General features: G+C 42.1%; 1 protein-coding gene across 2 annotated transcripts in view; it reads right to left on the bottom strand.

The window, feature by feature from the left end:
* Positions 1-7346: 7346 nt before the first annotated feature.
* SEMA6D (semaphorin 6D) overlaps positions 7347-23182 on the bottom strand; it is an 84788-nt gene continuing 68952 nt past the window's right edge. For both annotated transcript variants that reach the window (XM_066592611.1, XM_066592612.1), the window contains one exon: positions 7347-10111. In XM_066592611.1, coding sequence (XP_066448708.1) covers positions 8790-10111 — 1322 coding nt within the window. In that variant the 3' untranslated portion in view covers positions 7347-8789. The remainder of the gene's footprint in view (positions 10112-23182) is intronic.

The raw sequence follows: 23182 nt of genomic DNA, 5'->3' as shown, positions 1-23182 counted from the left end.
ACATTGATCAGGGCATTTAAAGGGCTAATGGCTGTGATAGGCATTAAGGCTCATTTTCGCTGTTGTGAGCGAGTGTCACCGGCCATGTATGAAATGGGTTCACCTCCTGACCCCACTACATACAAACCCCACTGCCGGAGGATTCATATGTACGCTCTTTAGCATCAACGGGTTAAGGGGATATTTCCATATTAGACATTTATGGCATATCCACAGGACATTGTATAAGTGTCTTACAGATGAGTGTATCACCTCTGATCTCCAGAACCGGGGGGCTCTGTGAACTATATTTTAGTGCAGCTCTCTCCTTTCACTTCTATGGAAGTTACGGAAATGGCTGAACACTTTTCCATCTATTCTCTGCCTGCATGCTGTAGGGACTCTGGGACCAGCGCCTATTAGGCATTTATGGCATATCCTATAGATAAGCCATAAATGCCTTATGTGAACATATTCCTTTAAGCTCCAGACTTGCTAAATCCCCTACGGCTTATATTATCTACATACTTTGAGCGCCTCGATCACATTGGGCCCATTGCTGTACTCTGCAGGTAGCTATTTTGCATACCTTTGCTTAATTGACAGACAGGATTCAATCGATTCACGGTGAAGCTCAAACTGTAGAGCGTGCTGCAGAGAAGAGCTGTATAAGCAGAAAGCAAAGACAGCCTATTAATAGTGTAGCCTATGTAACATTAAAAAGTTTGCAGGGAGGTAATACGGATGAATCTTTTAACCCCATTCCTAGAATATGTGCCATCACTTTCTCTGAAGAGGGATGCTGTGTGTTAGCGACAGGACAAGTTAAAGGTCCCTGGTTATATCAAACAGTTTGAGGGATCACTAGATGGTTCTGAACGCCTGCTCCACTTTCCCTGACAGTTTCTAACTGAAGGCTGCTGAAAATAGTCCCAATACCGCTGATGTTTGAATGACAGTGGGGTGCAGAGCGTGAAGAACTGCTTGAAAGCCATCCTTCCGGCTGTGTGAGTAAAGTTGTGTGACTCAGTGTTCTGCAACGTACTTCACCTTGGACAACTATTCATTTTTGTCAGATTTATGACACCGGGGCAATGTAAAAAAAGGCAACAAGTAACGGTTTAAAGTGAGAATTATTCTACTGCCTTTGTCCTGATTTTAGCATTGTCATTGTCACGTACAGGGAGAATAATGGCAATTATGACACACATCAGCGTAATATGCAGGGTTCCTCAGCCACAGCAGTGTGCTTAACTAGGAGCCTCCAGCTAATTATGTTCTACTTGCCGGAGCCTGGTGATATATGATACCATGCTGCAAATTAGATATTTATGGCTTTAATAAAAACCACTGAAAATCCACATATTGACGTTTATATGGGCCGTGCAAATGGAATTAAACAAGCGCTAATGTATCTTAACATTGCATTAAGAAAACAGTTTAAAAACAGAAAATAGCAGGATCGGTGCAAGAAACTAATGGAAATGCTATAGACTGTATTGTTTCTTATTAGACGATTAGAGGGAACACAGACGAGCCAGGATAAGTGCATTCAGATGTTATGTTTGGGCCATATACCAGGCAAATCTCCTGATATATGGGATGAATGAACAGCATCAACATATGCCCCTGGCATGCCATACACTGGCATATATCAAGGCAGCATGAACCTGGACCAGGGATGCTTGCTGCCATCGTAGAGGTTTTGTCCTGAAATGCTAAGACATTTGACTCGAGTCACAGGTACAGGCAGCACTGGCCTCTCCCTGCCCGCTGCATGAACACTGACGGCTCTCTCCCTATACAGAAAAGGGGAGAAAGTTGTCACTTCTCATGGATAGCATAGGCCATCAATAGTAGATCAGCAGTAGTCTAATGCCCAGGAATACCACCGATCACTCGGCCAGTGTGCTCATGCACTGAGCTATAATCTCTGCAGGAAGCAGACAGCTCTGTTTCCACTGCAGTGGTCATGTTTGGTATTTTAGGTAAAGTTCCCATTGAAGTGAGTGGCTTACAGTACCAAACCTGGCCACTGCAGTGGGAACGAAAATGTTTGCTTCCTGAAGAAATCAGTTTAGTGTGCGAATGCATTGGCCCAGTGAACAGATTATAAGCAGGGACTACAGGTAATGGACCCCACCAGTATACTATTAACATCCTAACAACACAGGATGTAAGTTTACGTCATGGCAGTGTGGTACTTAATGCACCAGTACGTAAACTTAAGTCATGTGGATGGTGCGGGTCAGACACTGAGCACGTGCCATTCCTGAGTGGGAGCTGGCTGTTACCGATAGCCGACCTCCCACTGCAACAGCAGGAGTACATAAGAACAAGTATCCCAGCTATTAAGCCCCTAAATGCTGTAGATCGCAGCATGTGAAGGGATCATTGGAACCATGCGATGTAATCATGGAGGGCCGATGGGTTGCCATAGCAACAGGATGCCAGATACTGGCGTCTCAGCTTGCCATTGCCTATGATCACTATTATAAGCGATAAAGGCATTGCAGTACTGAAGTCTGGCCATGCATTATTATAGCAAGCAAAGCTGCTATGGTTCAAATGCTCTACCAGGATATAAAAAGTGTAAAAAAAAATATATATAAAAGAAACAGGGAAAAATGCGCATAAAAAGTTTAGTTTTTTTTTAAACACACATATTTGGCATAATCATGTCCATAGCAACCTGTATAATAAATTGAACACACTATTTATCCTAGACAGACAAAACTGTAAAAATACCCTCTACAAAAAAGGAGGCAAAATGCTTAGTCTGTTCGCTTTGCCTTTCAAAATATACAATAAAAGTGATCAAGAAAGCTGTATGTACCCCAAAATGGTACAAATAGAAACTACAGCTCATCACGCAAAAATTAAGTCCTCACAGAGCTCAGACCATGGAAAAATAAAAAAGTTATGGGACTTTTGAATGCAGCAATGTAAAAATAATTATATTATATATAATTTTTTTTTCTTTTAAAAAGGGGTTTTTATTGTGCAAAAATAGAAAAACCTAAAAACATATTTTTGGTATCATCATAATAGTACCAACCCACAGAAAAAATGTATTGTGTCATTTATGCTGTATGATTAATGCTGTACAACCCCACCCCTCCCCCCAAAAAAGAAAAACTAAAAAAAACAAACAAGAAACCTATTGAATTGATGTTCTCTCTACCTCTAAAAAAAGAGTTTTACAATACATTACATGCACCTAAAAAAAGGTACTAATAAAAACTACAGTAGGTTAGTGGTCTATCCTAAGGCCATCAATAGTTGACAACTGGACAGCCCATTTAAGGATCTGTTCACAACATGTTCACTCTTATCACCCACCCAGCATATATGGCAAAAAAAATGATTAGTCTCGTTTAGCTGACTATTTACAATTTAAAAAAATAATATACTGGCCAGACATATGCTAAAAGGACACACTCTTGGCATACGTCTTGTCCATAGAAGTCTTTGGATACGTCCAGTGCATAGGTAGGGAGCAGAGGCGTAACTTGAGGCTTCTGGGCCCCAATGCAAAAGCTGTAATGGGGCCCCCAACTATAATGCTTTATCTGTAGTACTGGGCTCCCTATATGGAGAAGAGAAGCCTTATGGGCCCTCTAAGACTCCTGGGCCCGAGTGCAACCACATCCTCTGCATCCCTTATAGTAAGGCCCCTGGTTGGGAGATTTCCATAACATATACACTAGGCATACAAACTTAGAGAGAGAACAGAGCCCGATATACAGGCTGTTTTCACATGTCAATGGTATTGTTGCTGATTTATTGCTTTGGGTTCAAGGTAACACCACAACAGCAGGCACACTGATCAACTACTAATGTAATTCAGTTTGGAGGCTGTAGTGATGTTGAGTGTAGATGAGCACTAAGTTCATGTTGAAACTGATTTCTTTTATGATAGGTAGTGAAAATAAGGGAAAATCACGGTCATATGGTGCGCTCAGACAAAGGAGACATGGAGGTACATCAGCAACGTGTTTCAGCACTGTACCGATACTTTCCTCTGGTACTGAAACACATTGCCAATGTACCGCTGACTTTCTTTGTTTGTGCAGACCATATAATGAAAATTTCCCCCCATCTACTCTGCCTATACCAGAACTTGTTACTGTTACCGGGGAGCAAATTATTTTTCTTTCCTTCTTTTATGTAAAACTTTAAAATAAAAATAAAAAAACCTTGTTATTTGTATAGCGCCAACTTATTCTGCAGCGCTTCCAGGTAATTTATTACCCCCTAGCAAGCTGGGTACTCATTTTACCGATCTCGGAAGGCTGAGTCAACCTTGAGTCGGCTACCTGAACCATGCAGGGTTTGAACTCGCAACCTGCAGGTCATGAGCGAGAGCTTAGGACTGTATTTCTTCTACCTTCACACTCTGAGCCACACGAAGCTTTGGAGATTTACAAAAATCTTACCTTCCACACTTTGACAGATATGATGCAAACAATTATAGCTTTGCAAGTGAGGTTGTTGGGATACAAATATGTCCGACATTCAGGCATCATTCATAAACTAACCCCACACTGGAAGCTGTTCACTTACATTGACAAATGGTCGCAATTAGAGATGAGCGAGTATACTCGCTAAGGCACATTACTCGAGCGAGTAGTGCCTTAGCCGAGTATCTCCCCGCTCGTCTCTAAAGATCCGGGGCCGGCGGGGAGGAATGGAGGGGAGATCTCTCTCCCCCCCCCCCCCCCCGCCGCAACTCACCTGTCACCCGCGCCAGCCCCCGAATCTTTAGAGACAAGCGGGGAGATACTCGGCTAAGGCACTACTCGCTCGAGTAATGTACCTTAGCGAGTATACTCGCTCATCTCTAGTCGCAATGCCTCAGCAATATTCCCAGCCATGACCATGCTGCCTTCTTCATGCAGTAACCCTCATGAAGACGATCCATTAGCTGTAATTAGTGACTTGCCTTTCTCCTTAATCAATTGAGGCCCAAATCTTTTTTTTTTTCACTTGAGTATTTTATTTTAGCTTTACATGCGGTGTTAAAAACCCAAAAGTACAGAATTATTTACACATTCACAATACAACTTTACAAGATATCTACACGTTAAAGTACTCTACAGAACAGGATAGAGCAACTTATTTCAAAGGTAACTTTTATATGCTGGACGAATATAAAAAAGATACAATCTGCTTTTACCTTTTGCACAAATGGCTAAAGCACTTTTTTTTTTTTTAATTAAATTAATTTCTTTTAGCCTAGATTGAATGTTAGAAACATCAACATAAATACTGATCTCACGTTACGATCTACAAGGCAGTACAATGTTACCCAGGTTAACAGTTTGTGGTTTGGCTTATTCAGTCTCTATGCTCACACCACAATCTTACACATGAAAACACATCAGCATTTTCACTTAAAAAAATTGAGTGACAACGTTGACATAGATTGCATAACTGGTATTAATTAAATTAAAATATTGCCCCAAATCTAAAAATTAAGAGTTCTCAGCTTTGGCCACGAGAAACACAGTTTAACATTTTTTTTATTTTTTTTTAATAGAGACATTTTATAGAACAAAATAGTGAGAGAACGAATTCTGTTTCCCTTCTGTTTAAAAAATAGTCTTGTTAGATATGATTTAGTTGTAGGATCCTTTGTGTAATGCTAAAATGAATGCAACCTCCGCCTTCGAAACAGTCTGTGTATGTGCAATAAACGTTACGTTTAAGTGCATGTTAAGAAGTTATAAAAGACATCTGTGTTGAGCATCGGTCACAGAGAGGTACTGGTAGGCGTTGCATCAGTTGAGTTGTACATTTTCTTAATTGGGTTGATCCCTTATTGTTCTGGAGCAGATTCTGTCCTAATAAAGGAATATATGGTTGCAAATGGTGTCCTATATAGATGCCAATAGGGCTTTTTCCCAAATTTTTCTGACACTCAGAAAATAGTGTGCTATACAGAAGACACTTGACATACTATCATAATTTGTATTTTCATGAATAAGGCACAAAATGCACAGATTCAGGTACCCTCACATATATTTACAGAACATTGTCATTACCGGCATGACCCATAAAAGCACTCACACATGAAATACACATGCTGTCATTGCACTACTGTTAAATTTCCTATTTTCTTCTGGGCAGTGGTGGCCATGATCTACGCTATAAGCTAGTCACAGCCATCTCTAGATTAATCCAATCTCACCCCAAACAGCAGTTGTTTGAGAAATGGTGCTGCTGTGTTTAGCCTCTATATTGCTCTAGTTGCACTCTTGCTTGCTTTAAGGACTAAGATGCCTATTAAGTGTATGGCATATAGTGCCTCCTCATTACTAAAGGCATTACATCCTTTCCTTGAAAACACCAGCCATTTTTATATCTTTAACATTTCTTCTTCTCAAAACCCAACGTATTTGGCCATTTGAGCCAGCTGTCGACAAGGGTTGGTTAGTGCTGAGCTACTTCCATTCTGGAAGCCAAGTAGAACTCAAAAGCCCACAGCTAGAAATGCATCATATTCAAGTTTTAGAGGTCCCTTCTGTTTTTTTCCTTTGAGTTCCTCTTTGTACGACACATTCCATGTATTTATTCTGGAGGAATAAAACGAAAGAGGAATGAGGTGAGAGTGTAAATGTCCCCATACACTGGAGGGATCAGGTGATTATCGAATGTGTCTCCCAACTCTCTAGGAAAAGAAAGAGCGGACATGTTGCACTCCAACACTTGATCCTACAGTTCCTTCAATAGCTGTCGGTATTCGGTCCACAGCTATTGAGGCTGTACGGGTACCTTAAGAGCTGGAGATGTAATTGCATTACTATATCCACTAAGTATCAGCCTTTCATATGATGGGATAGCAGGCAAAGTCTAAGGTCATAATGGTCAGGCGGTGTGTTTGTGGGCATGCTTGATGGGACAACAAACTGTTAACATCAGAATGGTACAGACTTAGGGCCAGACCAGCAGTGATAAGAAATGCAATGCGGCTCAGCACTACCCAAGTGGTTTGCCACTACATAAACTAGATCTCTAGGAAGAAAGTCATTATTGAAAAAGCCCTTGAAAGGACCATTAAACTGGAAATGAAATGTAAGAGTTTCAAACACCATTCACAGACATACATGTAAGAAGTCGACAGGGATTCATTGTGAAACATATATTTGAAATAAGGCTGTGGTTGGATGGGGGCACTTTTTTATTTATTTTCCCTACCTCAGTTTACTAATGAACACCTTTCGCTAAACTACAAGTGTATAGAATGTAAACTTTTGCATAGATATTTAGAATGGTTACCAGTTGCTTTCTCGAAAGGGATGAGAGGACATATTTAGCGGTCAATGAAATTTCTGCTACTTCCACAGACAGAAAACACTGCTAGAAAAAGTACAGACCACGTTTATTGTCTTTGATTAGTACTACCCCCCTAATGGCTGGCAACATATATACACACACACACAAACATTTTCCCCTCATAATGAATAGTGGCACAGCTTATTTCTGAAGAATACAGTAAGGAGGATGGAGATATGTTGGCCTCATGGTTGGAGTCAAGATATATGTGTTGCAAGTGCAACCAGAGAAGATTCTCACACTGAAAAGGAATCATGTGAACACAACTTTTATGTACTTGTAATAATAACGGCAAATGTCACATGGGCTAAAAAAATACAACAAGTGTCATTTAGGGTCCAGCTAATTTCTGATGTTACTATTATACAGTCCTCGATGGCCTTCATTCCGTATCCAGCATTTGTAAGCATGGCTTTAGGTAAAACATCACTGCTACACGTAAGGTGCCCTAGCATATATACCTTCATGATGATACACGAATGTATAGTGTCATGTTAGGAGGCCGGCAATTTCTTTGAAGGAAGCTTTATTTAAAAAGTATCCTTTGCTAGTACACCAACACTCGTTAAAACATATGGTATAAATTCACAGTGGCCAGGGTTCACGAAAGACCAACTGATACCAAGAAGGAACAAGCATGAACATAGAATCTCCCCGTGACATCCAGTGAATTATACAATATTGTTTAAATAGCAGCATAACAGTTCTAAGAAATCTTTACATTCTTGCACGAGGTACCGTGTTCAGCCAAGATAATTATCTGGAAGGCAAGGAGGGGGGAGAGAACTGATGCCCTCAGTTGCACAACCAGCTTTAGAATACTTGTGGAAGGAAATCAACTGTTTGTTCAGACATGCTCAATGTAAACAGTTTCATAGCGTAGAAATTGCAACGAGAATCTTAACGTGCACATGTGTTGTGTGTATGGAACATTTATGCACACACGTACAAAACAACACACACTCGAAATAATTGGTGGCACACATTGCAATGCCACTGTAGACTTAAGGATATGTTTTAGGCTTGAGACAACAGAAGTTAAATGGCCTTAGATGCAAACTTTTACTCATTGGGACACTTTTTGTGACACTTGTGCAAGAGGCAAGGTGAATGCATACATATTAATATGTTCACATTTAATGGGATGGCTACACACAGCGGCAGTTTAAAATGAAATCCCGTTTTTCAAGTATATTCTTAAAACTTGGTACTGTAACGGAAGTAGCTCCCACTGTGCTACATGTCCACATTTCTCCACACAAAAGAAGCAAAATGACCAGCACTTTCCTTTGTTTTGTTCCTACCAAGCTTGTTCTGTTGTTCCTGTTTTTGGCACAACTCAATGTCGCCAAACTAAACACAGCTTCTTTGGCCACTTAGGGACTGATTCGGCAAGCATGTCTCTGCCTCAAAAGGTCCTTTTCTAACACCATGCCTTATCACCATACACATTGTGATCAAGATGACAGATCTTAGTAGCTATATTTGTTTAGCTGTCTAACTGATGTATTTTGCTGAGCAAATGAAGGTTTTGGTGGCACATCAGGTTTTATAGATGGTGTCCTCTTTATCCCCATACGAGGGAGAGTTCCATGTCCTGTATAACTGCTTTGTCGTGACAAGGAAGTCTGTTGATGAACAATAACAGGTGTTCCTTGCATATAGTCCATCCTTGGGTTAGGACTTGGAGGCATATAACCTCTATTAACACTGGACTGTCTTGAAATCAAAACACCATTTGGTGAGTTCATAGTTTTAGGCATTGCTGATATTGAATGCCTCTGTGAAGAGTTTTTATGATAACTTCTTTGTAATTCTAGAGATGTGATTTGCCCATTTGGGGTGGAAGGCACATCCACTCGTTTTGTTGGGCTATTTCTTGGAAGAGTTGAGGAGGGGGAGTATAACGATGCCTCCCTATTTGGAACTTTAGGTGGTATTTCAGACATGTTTCCCATCGTATCAAGCATTAATGTTTGATGTGGAGGCTGATGGGAATTTTGATGAGCCACTTGAATATCTGACATCATAGCTTTGGGATTTCCTTGGGATTCATTTAGGTGTTTCAAGAAGTCATTCAATGTGTTTCTAGAATCCACAGAACGTCGATCTCTTTTACTAGACTGTTTTACCAGTGTATGTTCGATATTGTGGAGTTTTTTATCCGATTTGTGTGCATTTGAATTAGAAAATGATGTATTGTAATCATGAGTAGCATTTGGAAGGACAACTGCGCTTGGGATTTGTCCGTGAGCTAAAGGTGAGTGGGGAGGAGGGCTGGAAGGAAAGAACTGTGGACTTTTAAGAGGAGTTTCTTTCCGTGAAATGTTTAAGTTATTTTGTGCCTTTTCCCACTGGTTTTTGATGGGCTGTAAGCTTTTTTGCTGAAGCACTGGAGTTGATTCAGGAGTCGGAAGTGCAGCTAGTTCTGGTGGCTGTCCTTGACTGTCCATCATAATGGACTTTGTGTCACCATTGGGTGGCAAATCCTTTCTGCTAGTCAATATATTTGTATAATGTTTAGGTGAATCGATGCTTTGCTGATATTCTTTAACCGGGCTGTCAAACAACCCATTGAGTTTTGCAAAACTTCCACTTGAGTCTGTACAGGATTGTGCAGACTCTGCATCTTTATGTATCTTTCTGGATTTCCGTGCAAACATCTCCCGATAACAGTAGACAACCACTCCTGCAATAAACGCTCCGAGAACAAATGCAGCAAGGACACAAGTGATCAGAACATTCATATGGACCATTTGGTTAGATTCTCCTGAATGCACTTCCCATCTTACACCTGTTAAGAAAAATAAATGCCAAATTTTAGAAAATATCTGTGCAACGTAGAACAAATCAACAGACTTCAAACTGGTGGCAGCTCATTAAATGTGTTTATCTAAATCAAATCATTTGCATTCTGTTCTCATTCTCCTTTCTATCAGTCCTTGTGTCAATCAGGATGCAAAACAAATTGGAAAGGGTAAATTATGAAGTTGAAAATTAAACCGAGTGACAGCTACAACAGAATTAGTGGCAATTATTGTTTGTGCTTGGTATGGTACAGTCTCCGGTAACAGCCTGTACACTGGGAAATTGAAAACTTCAAATGCTAAGTTACCACAGAAGTTTTATGTACATAATACAAAATATGTTGTAAACTATCACAATCCTTCTAGTGTATTGTAAAGGGCATTATGACCCTGCGCCAAAAATAAACCATGGAAATATGGTAAATGTATCATGGCTTGTCCTTGAGGCTAATATGAGCCCTAGTCTTGATGCGATTTGTACCAGTCTTGTGTCTGAGCAAACCTGTGCTTTTAGCCACGTTTACATATGCTAATAAGATTTTAGCTTTTAGCTGCTGTGATATGATTACATGGAGTCAAGGCTGAAAAAGTAACGCACAACCACTTAATAAGGCTTATGGAAAGTCAAGCAGAAAATAAGAAAAAAAAACCCAGAAAGGTAATTACTATTAGTGGACACATACTCTCAACGTTAGACTGCTCTACAGAAATACAACAATACACACAATTATGATACCAAAAGATTTATTCATTTACTCTTCTTCATTGGCAATTTAATTTACGGTTATATTTTATGATTAATTTAGAAGCGTCCTTGAAGTGTATACTGGCGCCAATATATTTTGTAATTTTTATTGTACATTGTATATATACACACACCGAGGTCAGGCGAGTGGTTTTTTTGTGCACCTATAGGCGTGCAAAGAAAGCGCTACTCACATGTTCACAAATCGCATGACCGGGCAAATGTTCTAAGCACAAAAGACCGGAAGCTTCATGTGCCTGAAAATCGCCCATTCCCTGGAGCAGCTGTGCTTGGAGAAGAGAGAGGGAAGAAGCCCCCACAGGGCTTTGGGATTTCCCCAGGGCAGGGAGAGAGAGCGGACCTATGAGGGGTTTCTCCACAGCAGGGAGAGATGGAGCGGGGCTTTGGCTTAATCACCCATTGCTCCACTCTCTCTCCCTTGTTATGAGGAAATCCCCTATAGGTCTGCTCTCTCTCTTTGCTATGGGGAAATCCAGAGGGATATCCCCATAGCAAAGAGAGAGTGGGCGGGGCTATAGGGATTCTTACAGAGATTCCCTATGGCAACCCATAAAGAAGCGGTGCTAAGGGTGGATCCCTCTAGCCCCTCCCCCTCCCAATGCTCTTGGGGAAAGCTCAGTAACTCCACCACCCCTTCCCCCCGCGCTATAGGGAATTCCCTTGGGGAGAGAGGGGGAGGTAGTCCTCTACTGCCTCCCGCTTCTGCAGAATTACCCAGCAGGGGGGGCAGTAGGAATACCCCACTGTGTACAGCAGGGAATTTAAAAGGTGCTGCCCAGAAGCACTTTTTAAATGTCCCATTGTAAATTTCTGTTAGTCCCCGCGGGGATTAATAGAACCCTTGGAGAGTCCCCTCATCCCCGCGGGAACTAACAGGAGTATACAGCGGTACATTTAAAATGTGCTTTCTGGGCAGCACATTTTAAATGCCCTGCTGTAAGCTGCAGGGAATCTATTCCCAGTGCAGGAGTTTCCGTTAACTCCTGCCCCCATAGGAGTCAATGGAAACTCCTGCACAGCACGGACCTGCGTTTTTGCATTGTAGTCACACATGTCCTATCTTTGTTAGGTGTGCTCCATTTAGCACACCTACATTCTCTTATGTAAGTGCTTCTATAGGAACCTATTGGTTATTTTAGAAGCGCTCTTTTTGTGCGCGCATAAAACACGCTTGTGTGACTGAGCCCTTAAGATTTTTTTCAAGATTGTTAAAAATGCCATGAAATTTAAAATTCTCCACTGATCTACAGCTAACATGGGACACAGCATTTTTTGTCCCAAAAAACATGACAAAAAGTCAAAACAGCTGTAAACAAAACGCCAGTCTAACTGATGAAACTATATCTACTGCCGCTCACAAACATGTGATCGGTGATTCACAACGACATGGGGTTGACCATGACTTGAGGTAAAATTTCAGCATAAGGCCGCCTGCAGACGAGCGGGTCGGATCCGGCGGCGAGGATTCTCACCGTGGGACCCGACCCGAGCGCCTGCAGGGACGAGCGCGTACTCACCCGCGTCTGGCGGCCCCGGCTCTGTCATGTGCCGGCTGCCGAGCAGCTGGCGCATGCGCAGACTGGAGCCGGCGGCCGGGTGAGTGATGTTTCTGTGCGAGGCTCTGCGAGCCCCGCATAGAAATAGGACATGCCGCGGTTTGTTTGCCGCGCGATATTTCACGCAGCCAAACCGCGGCCGTCTGCATAGGAGTGCGTATTGTAATGCACTCCTATGCAGGCTTTGAGCGGCGAAAATCCCGCGGGAAATCACGCCGCGGGATTTCCGCCCGTCTGCAGGCGGCCTAACAGAGTCTTAAAAGCTACTTCAATGTTTCTGCGCAATTAATAAAAATATACAAAAAAACTATGACTATTAGAAAAGATTTTATCATCTTTAGGCCTTAGTCAGACGGACGTTTTTTTGCGCGATTTGCGCATGCGTCCGGCGATTTTTTAAAACCATTGCTTTGCAATGGTATCGGACACATGAGCGCTTTTTATGCGCTCGTCCGATAAATTATAGAACAGAAATCGCAGATCGCACCTATCAGCGATCTGCGATTCCTGTTCTCTTCTCTATATGTGCTCAATGGGGCCGGCGGCAGCAGCGCCGACCCCATTGAGAACATATAGTAGACAAATCATTCTTCTCTGCCACAGCTGTAACAGCTGTGGCAGAGAAGAACGATGTTTGCCCATTGAATTCAATGGAGCCGGCAATACAGCCGACTCCATTGAAAGCAATGGGCTGCCGGCGTGCGCGGGATGAATTGTCGGGAAGGGCTTAAATATATAAGCCCTTCCCTGCAATTCATCCAGAAAAGTGTTAAAATAAAAAATATATATATATACTCACCTGCTCCCGGCCGCCGGAGTTCCGCGCGGCCGGCCTGCAGTGGGTGTGAAGGGGGTGTAAGTCAGACCTGCCCCCTGATTGGCTCAGCGCTGAGCCAATCAGGGGGCAGGTCTGACTCACACCCCCTTCACACCCACTGCAGGCCGGCTGCGCGGAACTCCAACTGCCGGGAGCAGGTGAGTATGTATATATTTTTATTTTAACACTTTTCTGGATGAATTGCAGGGAAGGGCTTATATATTTAAGCCCTTCCCGACAATTCATCCCACACTCGCCCGCAGCGCATTACTTTCAATGGAGTCGGCTGTATTGCCGGCTCCATTGAATGCAATGCGATGGACAGCTCCAGCCCGTTTCTAATGAAACGCGGCTAGGAGCAGATTTTCGGGCGATTTTCGGGCACCGGTCACGCGATTTGCGGATGCGCATCCGTCATGCGATCCGCAAATCGCGCGAAAAAACGCCCGTCTGACTAAGGCCTCACAATGTCACTTGTAACTTTTTTCTATAGGAAGCATTAAAGTAATGTGTGAATCACAGGAATGCCTTGCTTTTGCCATTGTTGAGCACTAGCGTAATTTGTATACCTGTCATAGAAATAACATTCCCTTATAGAATAAAGGGGAATGTATCTCAGCAACTCTTGCTATCTGAAGCAACCTTCAGCTTATTGTGTTCTATGTTTGCAACCTTACCCGAGCTCAGTCCACCTAGTGAGTCAATCATTAAATATAGTAATCAGCTCTGACATCTATAAAGGATGAAGTGGTGGGGCGGTTTCAGACGTTTATACGGTAGGTGCAACTACTTGCGGGAAAGATATGGCAAGTCCTAGCTTTTCTCGCCTGTACAATTAATGGGCGAGAATCCCAAAATTTAAAATGAAACCACTGCAATCTATTGATATCAGTGGTTTCATTTTGTCTTGTCCCGTTGATTATCACGGCCACATAAGGGGAGAAAATCATGTTCATCTGAAACTGCTCTTACATATGCATATGTGGTGTTGTACAGCTTAATATAAGCTAATGATAAATGAAGGTATATGGAACACTGCTGATAAATTATATACTTGTAAACATGTAATGTGAGACCAGACAGATAGGTTAAGTCAACCATACACATAAGATAATGGCTGCAATATGAGTGATCAATCATCAGTGGTATCGTTTGTATGAATGACCAATCCCACCAGCAACAGGAGAAATTAATCTGCCAAAAACTGACTTCCTAGAGCTTGTGCAAAGCAGGAAAGGGATCAGCCAATCATGCCATACATATGTACAGGGTACTGGTGCATCTTGTCTCCACCAGAGTTATGCATGGAGACGTGGGCTGTGCAAGTAGAGCAACAGGGAACGCCCACAGCTCCGGATTGGCTAGCGGATAGACATCTGGACCGAGGTGAGCTGTGGCAACTCTGATCCTCCTGCTGCTCCTGGCCCCGGTCGACTGTGTACTTCGTCCCAGACTGCAACAAGGTGAGCTGGGCCACACCCTGCTAAGCTGCTGTAACTGTGATCCTCCTGCTGCTCCTGGCCCTGCTTAACAGTCTACTTCAGGCCGACCACTTAATCCCTGCACTCCGGCATGTCTGCTCCTCCGGTCCGCGCTATACAGTTGAATTTGTCACAACCACTTAACACCCGCTGATATAGCAGGAGGCCACCTCCCACTGTGCCGGACGCGGCTCCCCGCTGAGCGGGGTCAGAAGGAGTGGCTTTCTCCGCTCCCACAGCATGCTAGGATGGAGGAGGCAGGACGGAGGAGGCAGCTCTGCAGGGCCCAGAGGAACCGCTTTCTTAGCGAGGAGCCACCATAGGGTCGGATGCAAGAGCAGCATTCCTAGTTGCTGTTCCCACTGCTTGTGGGGAGGGTGACGGCAGCACAGCGCTGACCGTGTTCTGAAGGAGCGGGGATTTTACTACCACCGCTGCCTCTGCATGGCAGGATAGAGGACCATCTTCAAGGAGCTAGCTCAGTGGAGCAGAGGGCTTGAGGAGCGGAGAGCACAGCAGGGGCTGCAGGAAAGTGACACTAGGGTCAGAACTGGAAATTTGCAGCACACCGGGGGGCGAGTGACAGCTGACAGAGGTGCTAGGAGCTGAGATGGTAGCCAAGTGAGGAGCACACATAGCAGTACACCGGGTACAGGTGTGAGGGCTGAATGTGTGCATCAGCCAATCTGCTGTTGTGGGCATCACCTTGGCCTCCCCTACTACTCAACTCGGCCAACCCATGTCTAAACCCATTCTTCTGGTGGAGACAAGATGCACCAGTACCTATGTACAAATGGATGACCACGGCCAAAATTTTCCAACCTAGCCAATCATATTTCTAAAGATGGTTTGCTTTCATTTTTCAAACAACGGTCAGACAAAATGACCTAATTCAGCCACATTTCTGGGCAAATGTAGACATTGTAAATTTACTGCAGTTAACTGACTATGTCACATTTACACGAAGCTGAGGTATGGTGGTAGCTCAGTGAGAGCTTTACTCTAGCTAGCCAGAGTAGCTGTACTTATGTTCGTCTGTGATTTGGAAGTTAAAAAAAATAAATCAGTGTAGATGTTTTTTTACTGACTTGTCAAACTACTGTAAGAAAGTCATTTTAACTCAAAAAGTCATTATTTTGTTTGGGAGGAAAAGAAAATCACTGTTGTTATCATTGTTGCTCCATATAATTGCCAATAACAAGGACAACCAAATAGCGGCATAATTCTATTGGGCATGAATTATAGTCTGGTTATCTTTACTTTTTTTTTTACATTGGTTATAATGAAAATTGCTTGAAATGCTGTGCTCTCTTATTGCATATTTGTTACAATGAAACTGTCCCATAACATTAATAACTGATTGCAACCACCTGGAACCAGACAGTTCCAAGAACTGGATGCTAGTCTTCCATATCCCTGCTGATGAATTTTTAGCCCACTCTAATCGACAGAAGTGCTTTAATTCAGACACACTACCAGATTTCATATATGAACTCTTTACTTCACAGTCTGCCTCAGAGTTTCTATTTGGTCCATGTCGGGATTAATTTTGTTTCCCTTCAGACATTCTAGCCTTGCTTCTGTAAATTTGTTCATTGTACTGCTTCATAAGTTATTCAAAAACTCTAATATGGCACGTAATTCATGTTTTTTTTTTTAACAATAAGTTGACCAGGGAAACTTCTCAACACTATCAGCTTAGCACAACCACTATGTTTGGTTTTTGGAATATTCCTACTGTTGAAAAATTGACGTATTTTACATAACACGCTTCATATCTCTTATTATGCTATTATAACACTAACATTAGCTGAGGCTACAGTCCTAGATATTCTTCTGGAATATTTTTAACTTCTTGGAAGAATTGTTGCATTGCCCTGGAAATAATTTTGCCAGGATTACCATGTCTAGGAATACAGGGTGAGCATTAAAAAAAATCTAATTTTCCATTCTATATCTGTTGGAAATCAAAGACTATTTTTGTGTTGACTCTGTATCTACCACTGTTTCAAGAGACTGTTCCGTTTATTGTGGTTCAATAGTCCTAGAACCTTAGGCTATCCATGTACATAAGGTAGATAAGGTAAAGTCCCAAGGTGCAAGCACCGAGTCATGACTAACTCCTAGGGTGATGTCACATTGTGATGTTCTCTTGGTAGACTACTTTTGTGGGGTGGTGCAGTCGGCCAAACTTTCGTTTGGTAGTCAATTATCTTATATGATACATGATATGCACACTCAGCTCAGTGCACATGTTTAGAATGCAGAGGCTTATCACTCTACGGTGCTGGTGGAACATGCCCCTGGTGGTGACGCGTGCCACAAGTCATCATTACGTGACCGGAAGTTACGTTGTAGGCGTAATACCGCCAGAGACACCCGATATGAAACAGGTAATCAAGTGCTTGTTTATATATATATATGATTCATTATTATGTTTTATGCTTGAGAAAGGCTTCAGATTGTAAGGCTGAAACGCGTTGCATATTGGATAATAAAAGTGGATAGTTACATTCCTGGGACGTTTTCAATATATCTGCGATTCTATATGCCGCCTGGGATCGGGGGTGCCATATACCAGGCACCCCTGTGAAGTAAGTCTTTTTGGATTTTGCTCTTTCTTTCATTCATCATTTTACCATATATTGGAGTGCTGGTAATTTTTTGCCTTCTATTGTTTACACTCTAAGAACAAAAGAATAGGGCATTTTGAAGTCCAGTAGCCTGATCCTTGTCTTCCTTGACATCTGCCATCTAGGGAACATTTGGAGGCCACCAGGCTTATTAAATGACCCCCAACACCTGTTAAAATTGGGCGATGAAAATCTAATGCGCATGGCCAACCCTTCTGCAACAAATTATCTTGATCTTAAGCCATTGAAAAGCTATTGTTACCGACAGAACAAATGTCATTAAAAAGCCATTGGAAGGGAAAATAATTGTGGCAAACAACTTTTTCTTAATGTGTTGATTAGAGATGAGCGAGCGTACTCCTTTCGAGTAATTACTCGATCGAGCACCGCGATTTTCGAGTACTTCCGTACTCGGGTGAAAAGATTCGGGGGGTGCCGGGGGGTGGGGGGAGGCGTGGCGGAGCGGGGGTAGCAGCGTGGAACAGGGGGGAGCCCTCTCTCTCTCCCTCTCCCCCCCACTCCCCGCTGCAACCCCCCACTCACCCACGGCGCCCCCCGAATCTTTTCGCCCGAGAACGGAAGTACTCGAAAGATCGCGGTGCTCGGGCGAAAAAGGGGTGTGGCCGAGTAAGCTCGCTCATCTCTAGTGTTGATACATCTATATATATATTTAAACAGATCTTCTTGGCTTAGTGCTCTTGTACATATGAGAATAGTATATTTTAAGGTTTAATATACATGGAGTTCTAGATTGATGATGGATGTGAAAGACTGATATAACATTATAGGAAGAATTTGCTGCTAAACTACAACTTGTTGTGTTGGCCATTGTATAATCATATTTTGGAGGTTGGCTGTAAACAATACACAGTGTATTTACTAGTATACTATTGTTTGCTCACCATCCTGTGAGCAGCAGCGCCCCCTTGTTACAAAAGTCTTCTGTAATCCATGCGTCATATTTCTGTTCTAAAAAAAGCTGCCAGTAGAGGTGCATGTTACCCAACCTGTCCATCAATGGCCTCCATTGAATAACATATTGCACGGCACTGTGCATGTGCTAATCTCTCATGCCTTGTTAGTCAACAGAGGATGGAGGTGTCAGCGCACATATAGGTATTGTCCTCGTCAGGCAAACCATTCAAACCTCTGCAATAATAATTTAAGAACTACGTTTTCAGATCATAAATCATTTTGTGTTGCAATATGCAATAATAAGTGACCTTTTAAAAGAAGCAACATTTATTCCCAGCACTGCACATTCACAATCCCTTTATTTTACACATGCGATCTAACCTAGAAAGAAAACATTTAGATTAGTACTCATTTTTCATCTCTACCAGAAAAGTAAGTTGGCAACCACAGACATACAAAAAGCAAAGTTCTTCACACATAGGAAAGATTACAATAAAAGTTCTGTGAAAGTTAAAACACAGTTGGCTAAAATGAAGACGTTCACTCTTGTGTGAGCTCAATGCATCATTCTGCCATAGAATAGACTAAGAATTAGTGAATGAAGAAAACTAGATTCTGTTAGTGGGAAGGCCTTTGAACATTTAGCGAGAAATGCTCCGGGTTATCAATTGTACTGGCAGTGCACAAAGTAAATAAGAAACATGAACATAAAAAAGTCAAAGGAAAGAAGAAATGCAGAACTCTCTGAGAGCTCACAATTGATGAAAAAATGGTAATACCAATACATGTAAAAACAAACATGCAATAAGAGTATTATAGATGATAAGCAACCAAAAACGGAAGCACATTAATATTCTATTATCAGAATCCTGTGTGGATTGTCTGTGTATTAAGCCTCATGCCCACGGGCAGGTCGGATTCTGCATGCGGGTACCCACAGTGGAATCCGACCCTGGCGGCAGCGGCGTCCGGATGTACCTGCTTTTCTTTCTCTGTACTGCAGATGGTCCGCATGGCTCGCCGTCAGACATGCGCAGTACAGATTTTTTTTAAACTCCTGCTTTTCCCATGGTGTTCACGGCCCATCTGCAATGTTAGTTGCAGATAGGCCGCCGGTTAGACGGCTTCCACTGACTTCAATGGAAGCCGTCCGTGCGGGAACTGCAGTAAAATAGAGCATGGTGCGATTTTTCATCCGCAAGTGGAAACCGCAATTGATTTCCTCTTGTGTGCATGAAGAATCATTTTACCATAGCGTGCTATGGAGGGTTATTGCTGCGGAATTCGGAGGGGGGCGCCCGCTCTGGATTCTGCAGCAAAAATCTGCCTGTGGACATGAGGCCTTATAGGGATATACTTTGTGTACTTCATACAGCACAGACAATAGAGGGGTAAAGACAAAGTCTGGTGACCATGCAAACTTCCAATTATGCAATTTAAGGCAGATTGGAAAAGTGAAAGCTCTTTTATGAATACCCAGCAAAAAACCATGTGCATTTCAGGATGAAAGCCCTTCCTCAGCACACCGATCGGGACATGAAGGTGTACAAGGATAGAAGAAGATTAGAAGATTAGGAAATACAGGAAAAAAAAAAAAGTAAACAAAGATCTAGAAATAAGAAAAAAATATCTAGTTATTGGTTGAACAAATAGTTAAACTGGTGTATAAGAAAAAGGGAATTCTATATAACGAAGCAGTTCAAAACAAAATATAAATTCATATATTAACATTCTCGTGTGCCTTGGGTGAGAGCAAAAAAAACCCACATAGTAGAAGAACCCATTTTTAAAATAATAATATGTATGAGATTAATTAATTCTGGATGAGACTTAAAACCAACCTTTATTAAACAATTAAATTAAAATTTATATGTAGAAGTTCTCTCTCTCCCCTGCCTGCCAGACAAAAAATTTGCCAATGACGCGCGCTGCGGCGGGGAGGGGCCAAAACAGGCACGCCACAGTGGGGAGGAGCCAAAAACTGGGGCGGGGTCAAACACGGCTTGATGCTCGTTCGAGTAATGAGCACCATCGAGTATGCTAATACTTGAACGAGCCTCAAGCTCGGCAGAGTATGTTGGCTCAACTCTAGTGCACATCCAATCCTCTATGGGCAGAATATATATTCCCCAATGTCTAGTTTATATAGAGTGCATAAGATAGAGAAATCAAGTTTCCATACTCCTCCACTATTTGCCCTCTTAGTTCATTTTTAGCCTGGGTTCACACGGGGCAGATCTGCTGCGGTTTGCAGTTGCATATCCGCACTGCGGCAAAACCGCTGCGTTTGCAGTGCAGCGCAGTGGAAATGTGTTTGGGCAGAAAGCTGTTCTCACAGGACAGATTTTTTTCCGCACTGACGCGGTTTTTCAAGACGCAGCATGTCAATTCTTTTTACTTTTCTGCAGCGATTTCTTTGTCCATAGACCTCTATGGACGCAGCAAAATTTTGCAGCAAAATATGCTGCAAAAGTAAAAAAGCCCTTGCGAATTTTCCGCGCTGAAAAAGCGCAGAAAATACACAAGACAAAATAATCTTCAAAGTGGTTTTGCCGCAGACGCAGTTCTTCTGCGACAAAACCGCAACGGAAAAACTGCAGCAAAACCCGTGTGAACCCAGCCGCAGCGTATATACTATATACTCGGGAATTCTATTTAGTAAACATTCAGGACTGCATGTGCACCAATAGACAACTCTCCCCCCTTCCCATGTATGTTTTTTTATGCTTTTTAATAACATTTTATAACCTTCTATGTTCTGTAATATCATACAGACGTCTTCCTATAAATGTTTAATCTTAATAATTAATAAAGGTTGTTTTTAAGTCTCATCCAGAATTAATTAATCTCATGCATATTATTTTAGAACTTGATTCCTTTACTATGTGGCTTTTATTTGATCTCACCCAAAGCTCCCGAGAATGTTAATGCATGAATTGATATTTTTGTTTTGAACGGTTCCGTTATATATCACTTCCTTTTTCTTTTACATCACTTGCTGTATTTCGTTTAACTGTTTCTTTCTCCAAGAACTCCACATTTTATTTTTATATCTTTATCCTCTTTCACTCCAGTTTCTTCCTGTATTTCCTAATCTTGTAATCTTTTATCCTTGTAAACACCTTCCTGTCACTATCAGTGTATGACCTCCTTCTCCCTCCAGTAAGCTGAGGAAGGGTTTTTTTTGCCATAGAACACATTCTTTTTGCTTATTAATTAATAAAGTTGGACTTATTCAATCTGCATCAAATCCTATAATTGGAAGTTTGCACGGTCACCAGACTTTGTCTTTACCCCTCTATTGACTATGAGCAGCCCTCCCTTAGTGGATGTGGTGCACCTTTTGGATTGGCAGCACTTACATGATCCTTCTCACTATTAGGCCTTAGTCAGACGGGCGTTTTTTCGCGCGATTTGCGGATCGCATGACGGATGCGCATCCGCAAATCGCGTGACCGGTGCCCGAAAATCTGCTCCTAGCCGCGTTTCATTAGAAACGGGCCGGAGCTGTCCAGCGCATTGCATTCAATGGAGCCGGCAATACAGCCCGCTCCATTGAAAGCAATGCGCTGCAGGCGAGTGTGGGATGAATTGTCGGGAAGGGCTTAAATATATAAGCCCTTCGCTGCAATTCATCCAGAAAAGTGTTAAAATAAAAAATATATATATACTTACCTGCTCCCGGCAGCAGGTGAGTATATATATATTTTTTATTTTAACACATTTCTGGATGAATTGCAGGGAAGGGCTTATATATTTAAGCCCTTCCCGACAATTCATCCCGCGCACGCCGGCAGCCCATTGCTTTCAATGGAGTCGGCTGTATTGCCGGCTCCATTGAATTCAATGGGCAAACATCGTTCTTCTCTGCCACAGCTGTAACAGCTGTGGCAGAGAAGAATGATTTGTCTTCTATATGTTCTCAATGGGGTCGGCGCTGCTGCCGCCGGCCCCATTGAGCGCATATAGAGAAGAAAACAGGAATCAAAGATCGCAGATAGGTGGGATCTGCGATTTCTGTTCTATAATTTATCGGACGAGCGCATAAAAAGCGCTCATGTGTCCGATACCATTGTAAAGCAATGGTTTTATAAAATCTCCGGACGCATGCGCATGCGCAAATCGCGGCAAAAAACGCCCGTCTGACTAAGGCCTCACACTTTATTTAGCCAATAAGGCCCTATATACCTAACTCACCTAGCTCCACCCATTTTTTCCTGCACTATGTCATACAGTACAGAGATATTGTCACTTTAAACTTACAAAGGAACAGACTTGCTATGTTCTCTTCCCTCTTACAGAGGTATTCTTTTATAGATTATGCTACATGAAGGACAACGAGTTCTTAAAAAGATACTCATGGAGTAAAAAACAAAAATTTCTAGCTGCACTATCCCCAGTGATCGGACAGGAACTTATAGTTTGTGTGTTTAGAACAAAATGTCAGTGTTGACAAAATGTTGCTATCCGTATCAACCAACCAATCTAAGCTTGGTTTAAAATTCCCAGTGCATTTTTGAAAATGAAAGCTGAGCTCTGATTGGCTGATACTGGCACTTTTTTGTATAGTATGTAACCCCTTGTCTCCCCAACACAGTTCATTTTCATTGGTGACCTTTCAAGTATGTAGAACAAATATGATGTGTAATGGAAAATTCATATAATTTTCCAATTTATGATGGAAAAAAATAAAACTACAAATCACATAAAATAAAATGTTAAATAAAATACAAGCAAATAAATCCAATAAAATAACTTAAGCAAAACAAAAGTACACTGCCATGCCTGAGTGGAAACCTGCCATACCTCCTATGGGTAGAATTACTGAATGTGCCATAATACAGGAAGCTGAATTCACAGCCAGCTAAAGCCAGAAAGTGTAAATCAGCT

This window comes from Eleutherodactylus coqui, chromosome 2 (genome assembly GCF_035609145.1).
Source record: "Eleutherodactylus coqui strain aEleCoq1 chromosome 2, aEleCoq1.hap1, whole genome shotgun sequence".
In the NCBI taxonomy this organism is placed as follows: Eukaryota; Metazoa; Chordata; class Amphibia; order Anura; family Eleutherodactylidae; genus Eleutherodactylus; species Eleutherodactylus coqui.
The sequence above is the reverse complement of the archived record's forward strand: the minus strand, read 5'-3'. Positions and strand labels throughout refer to the sequence as shown.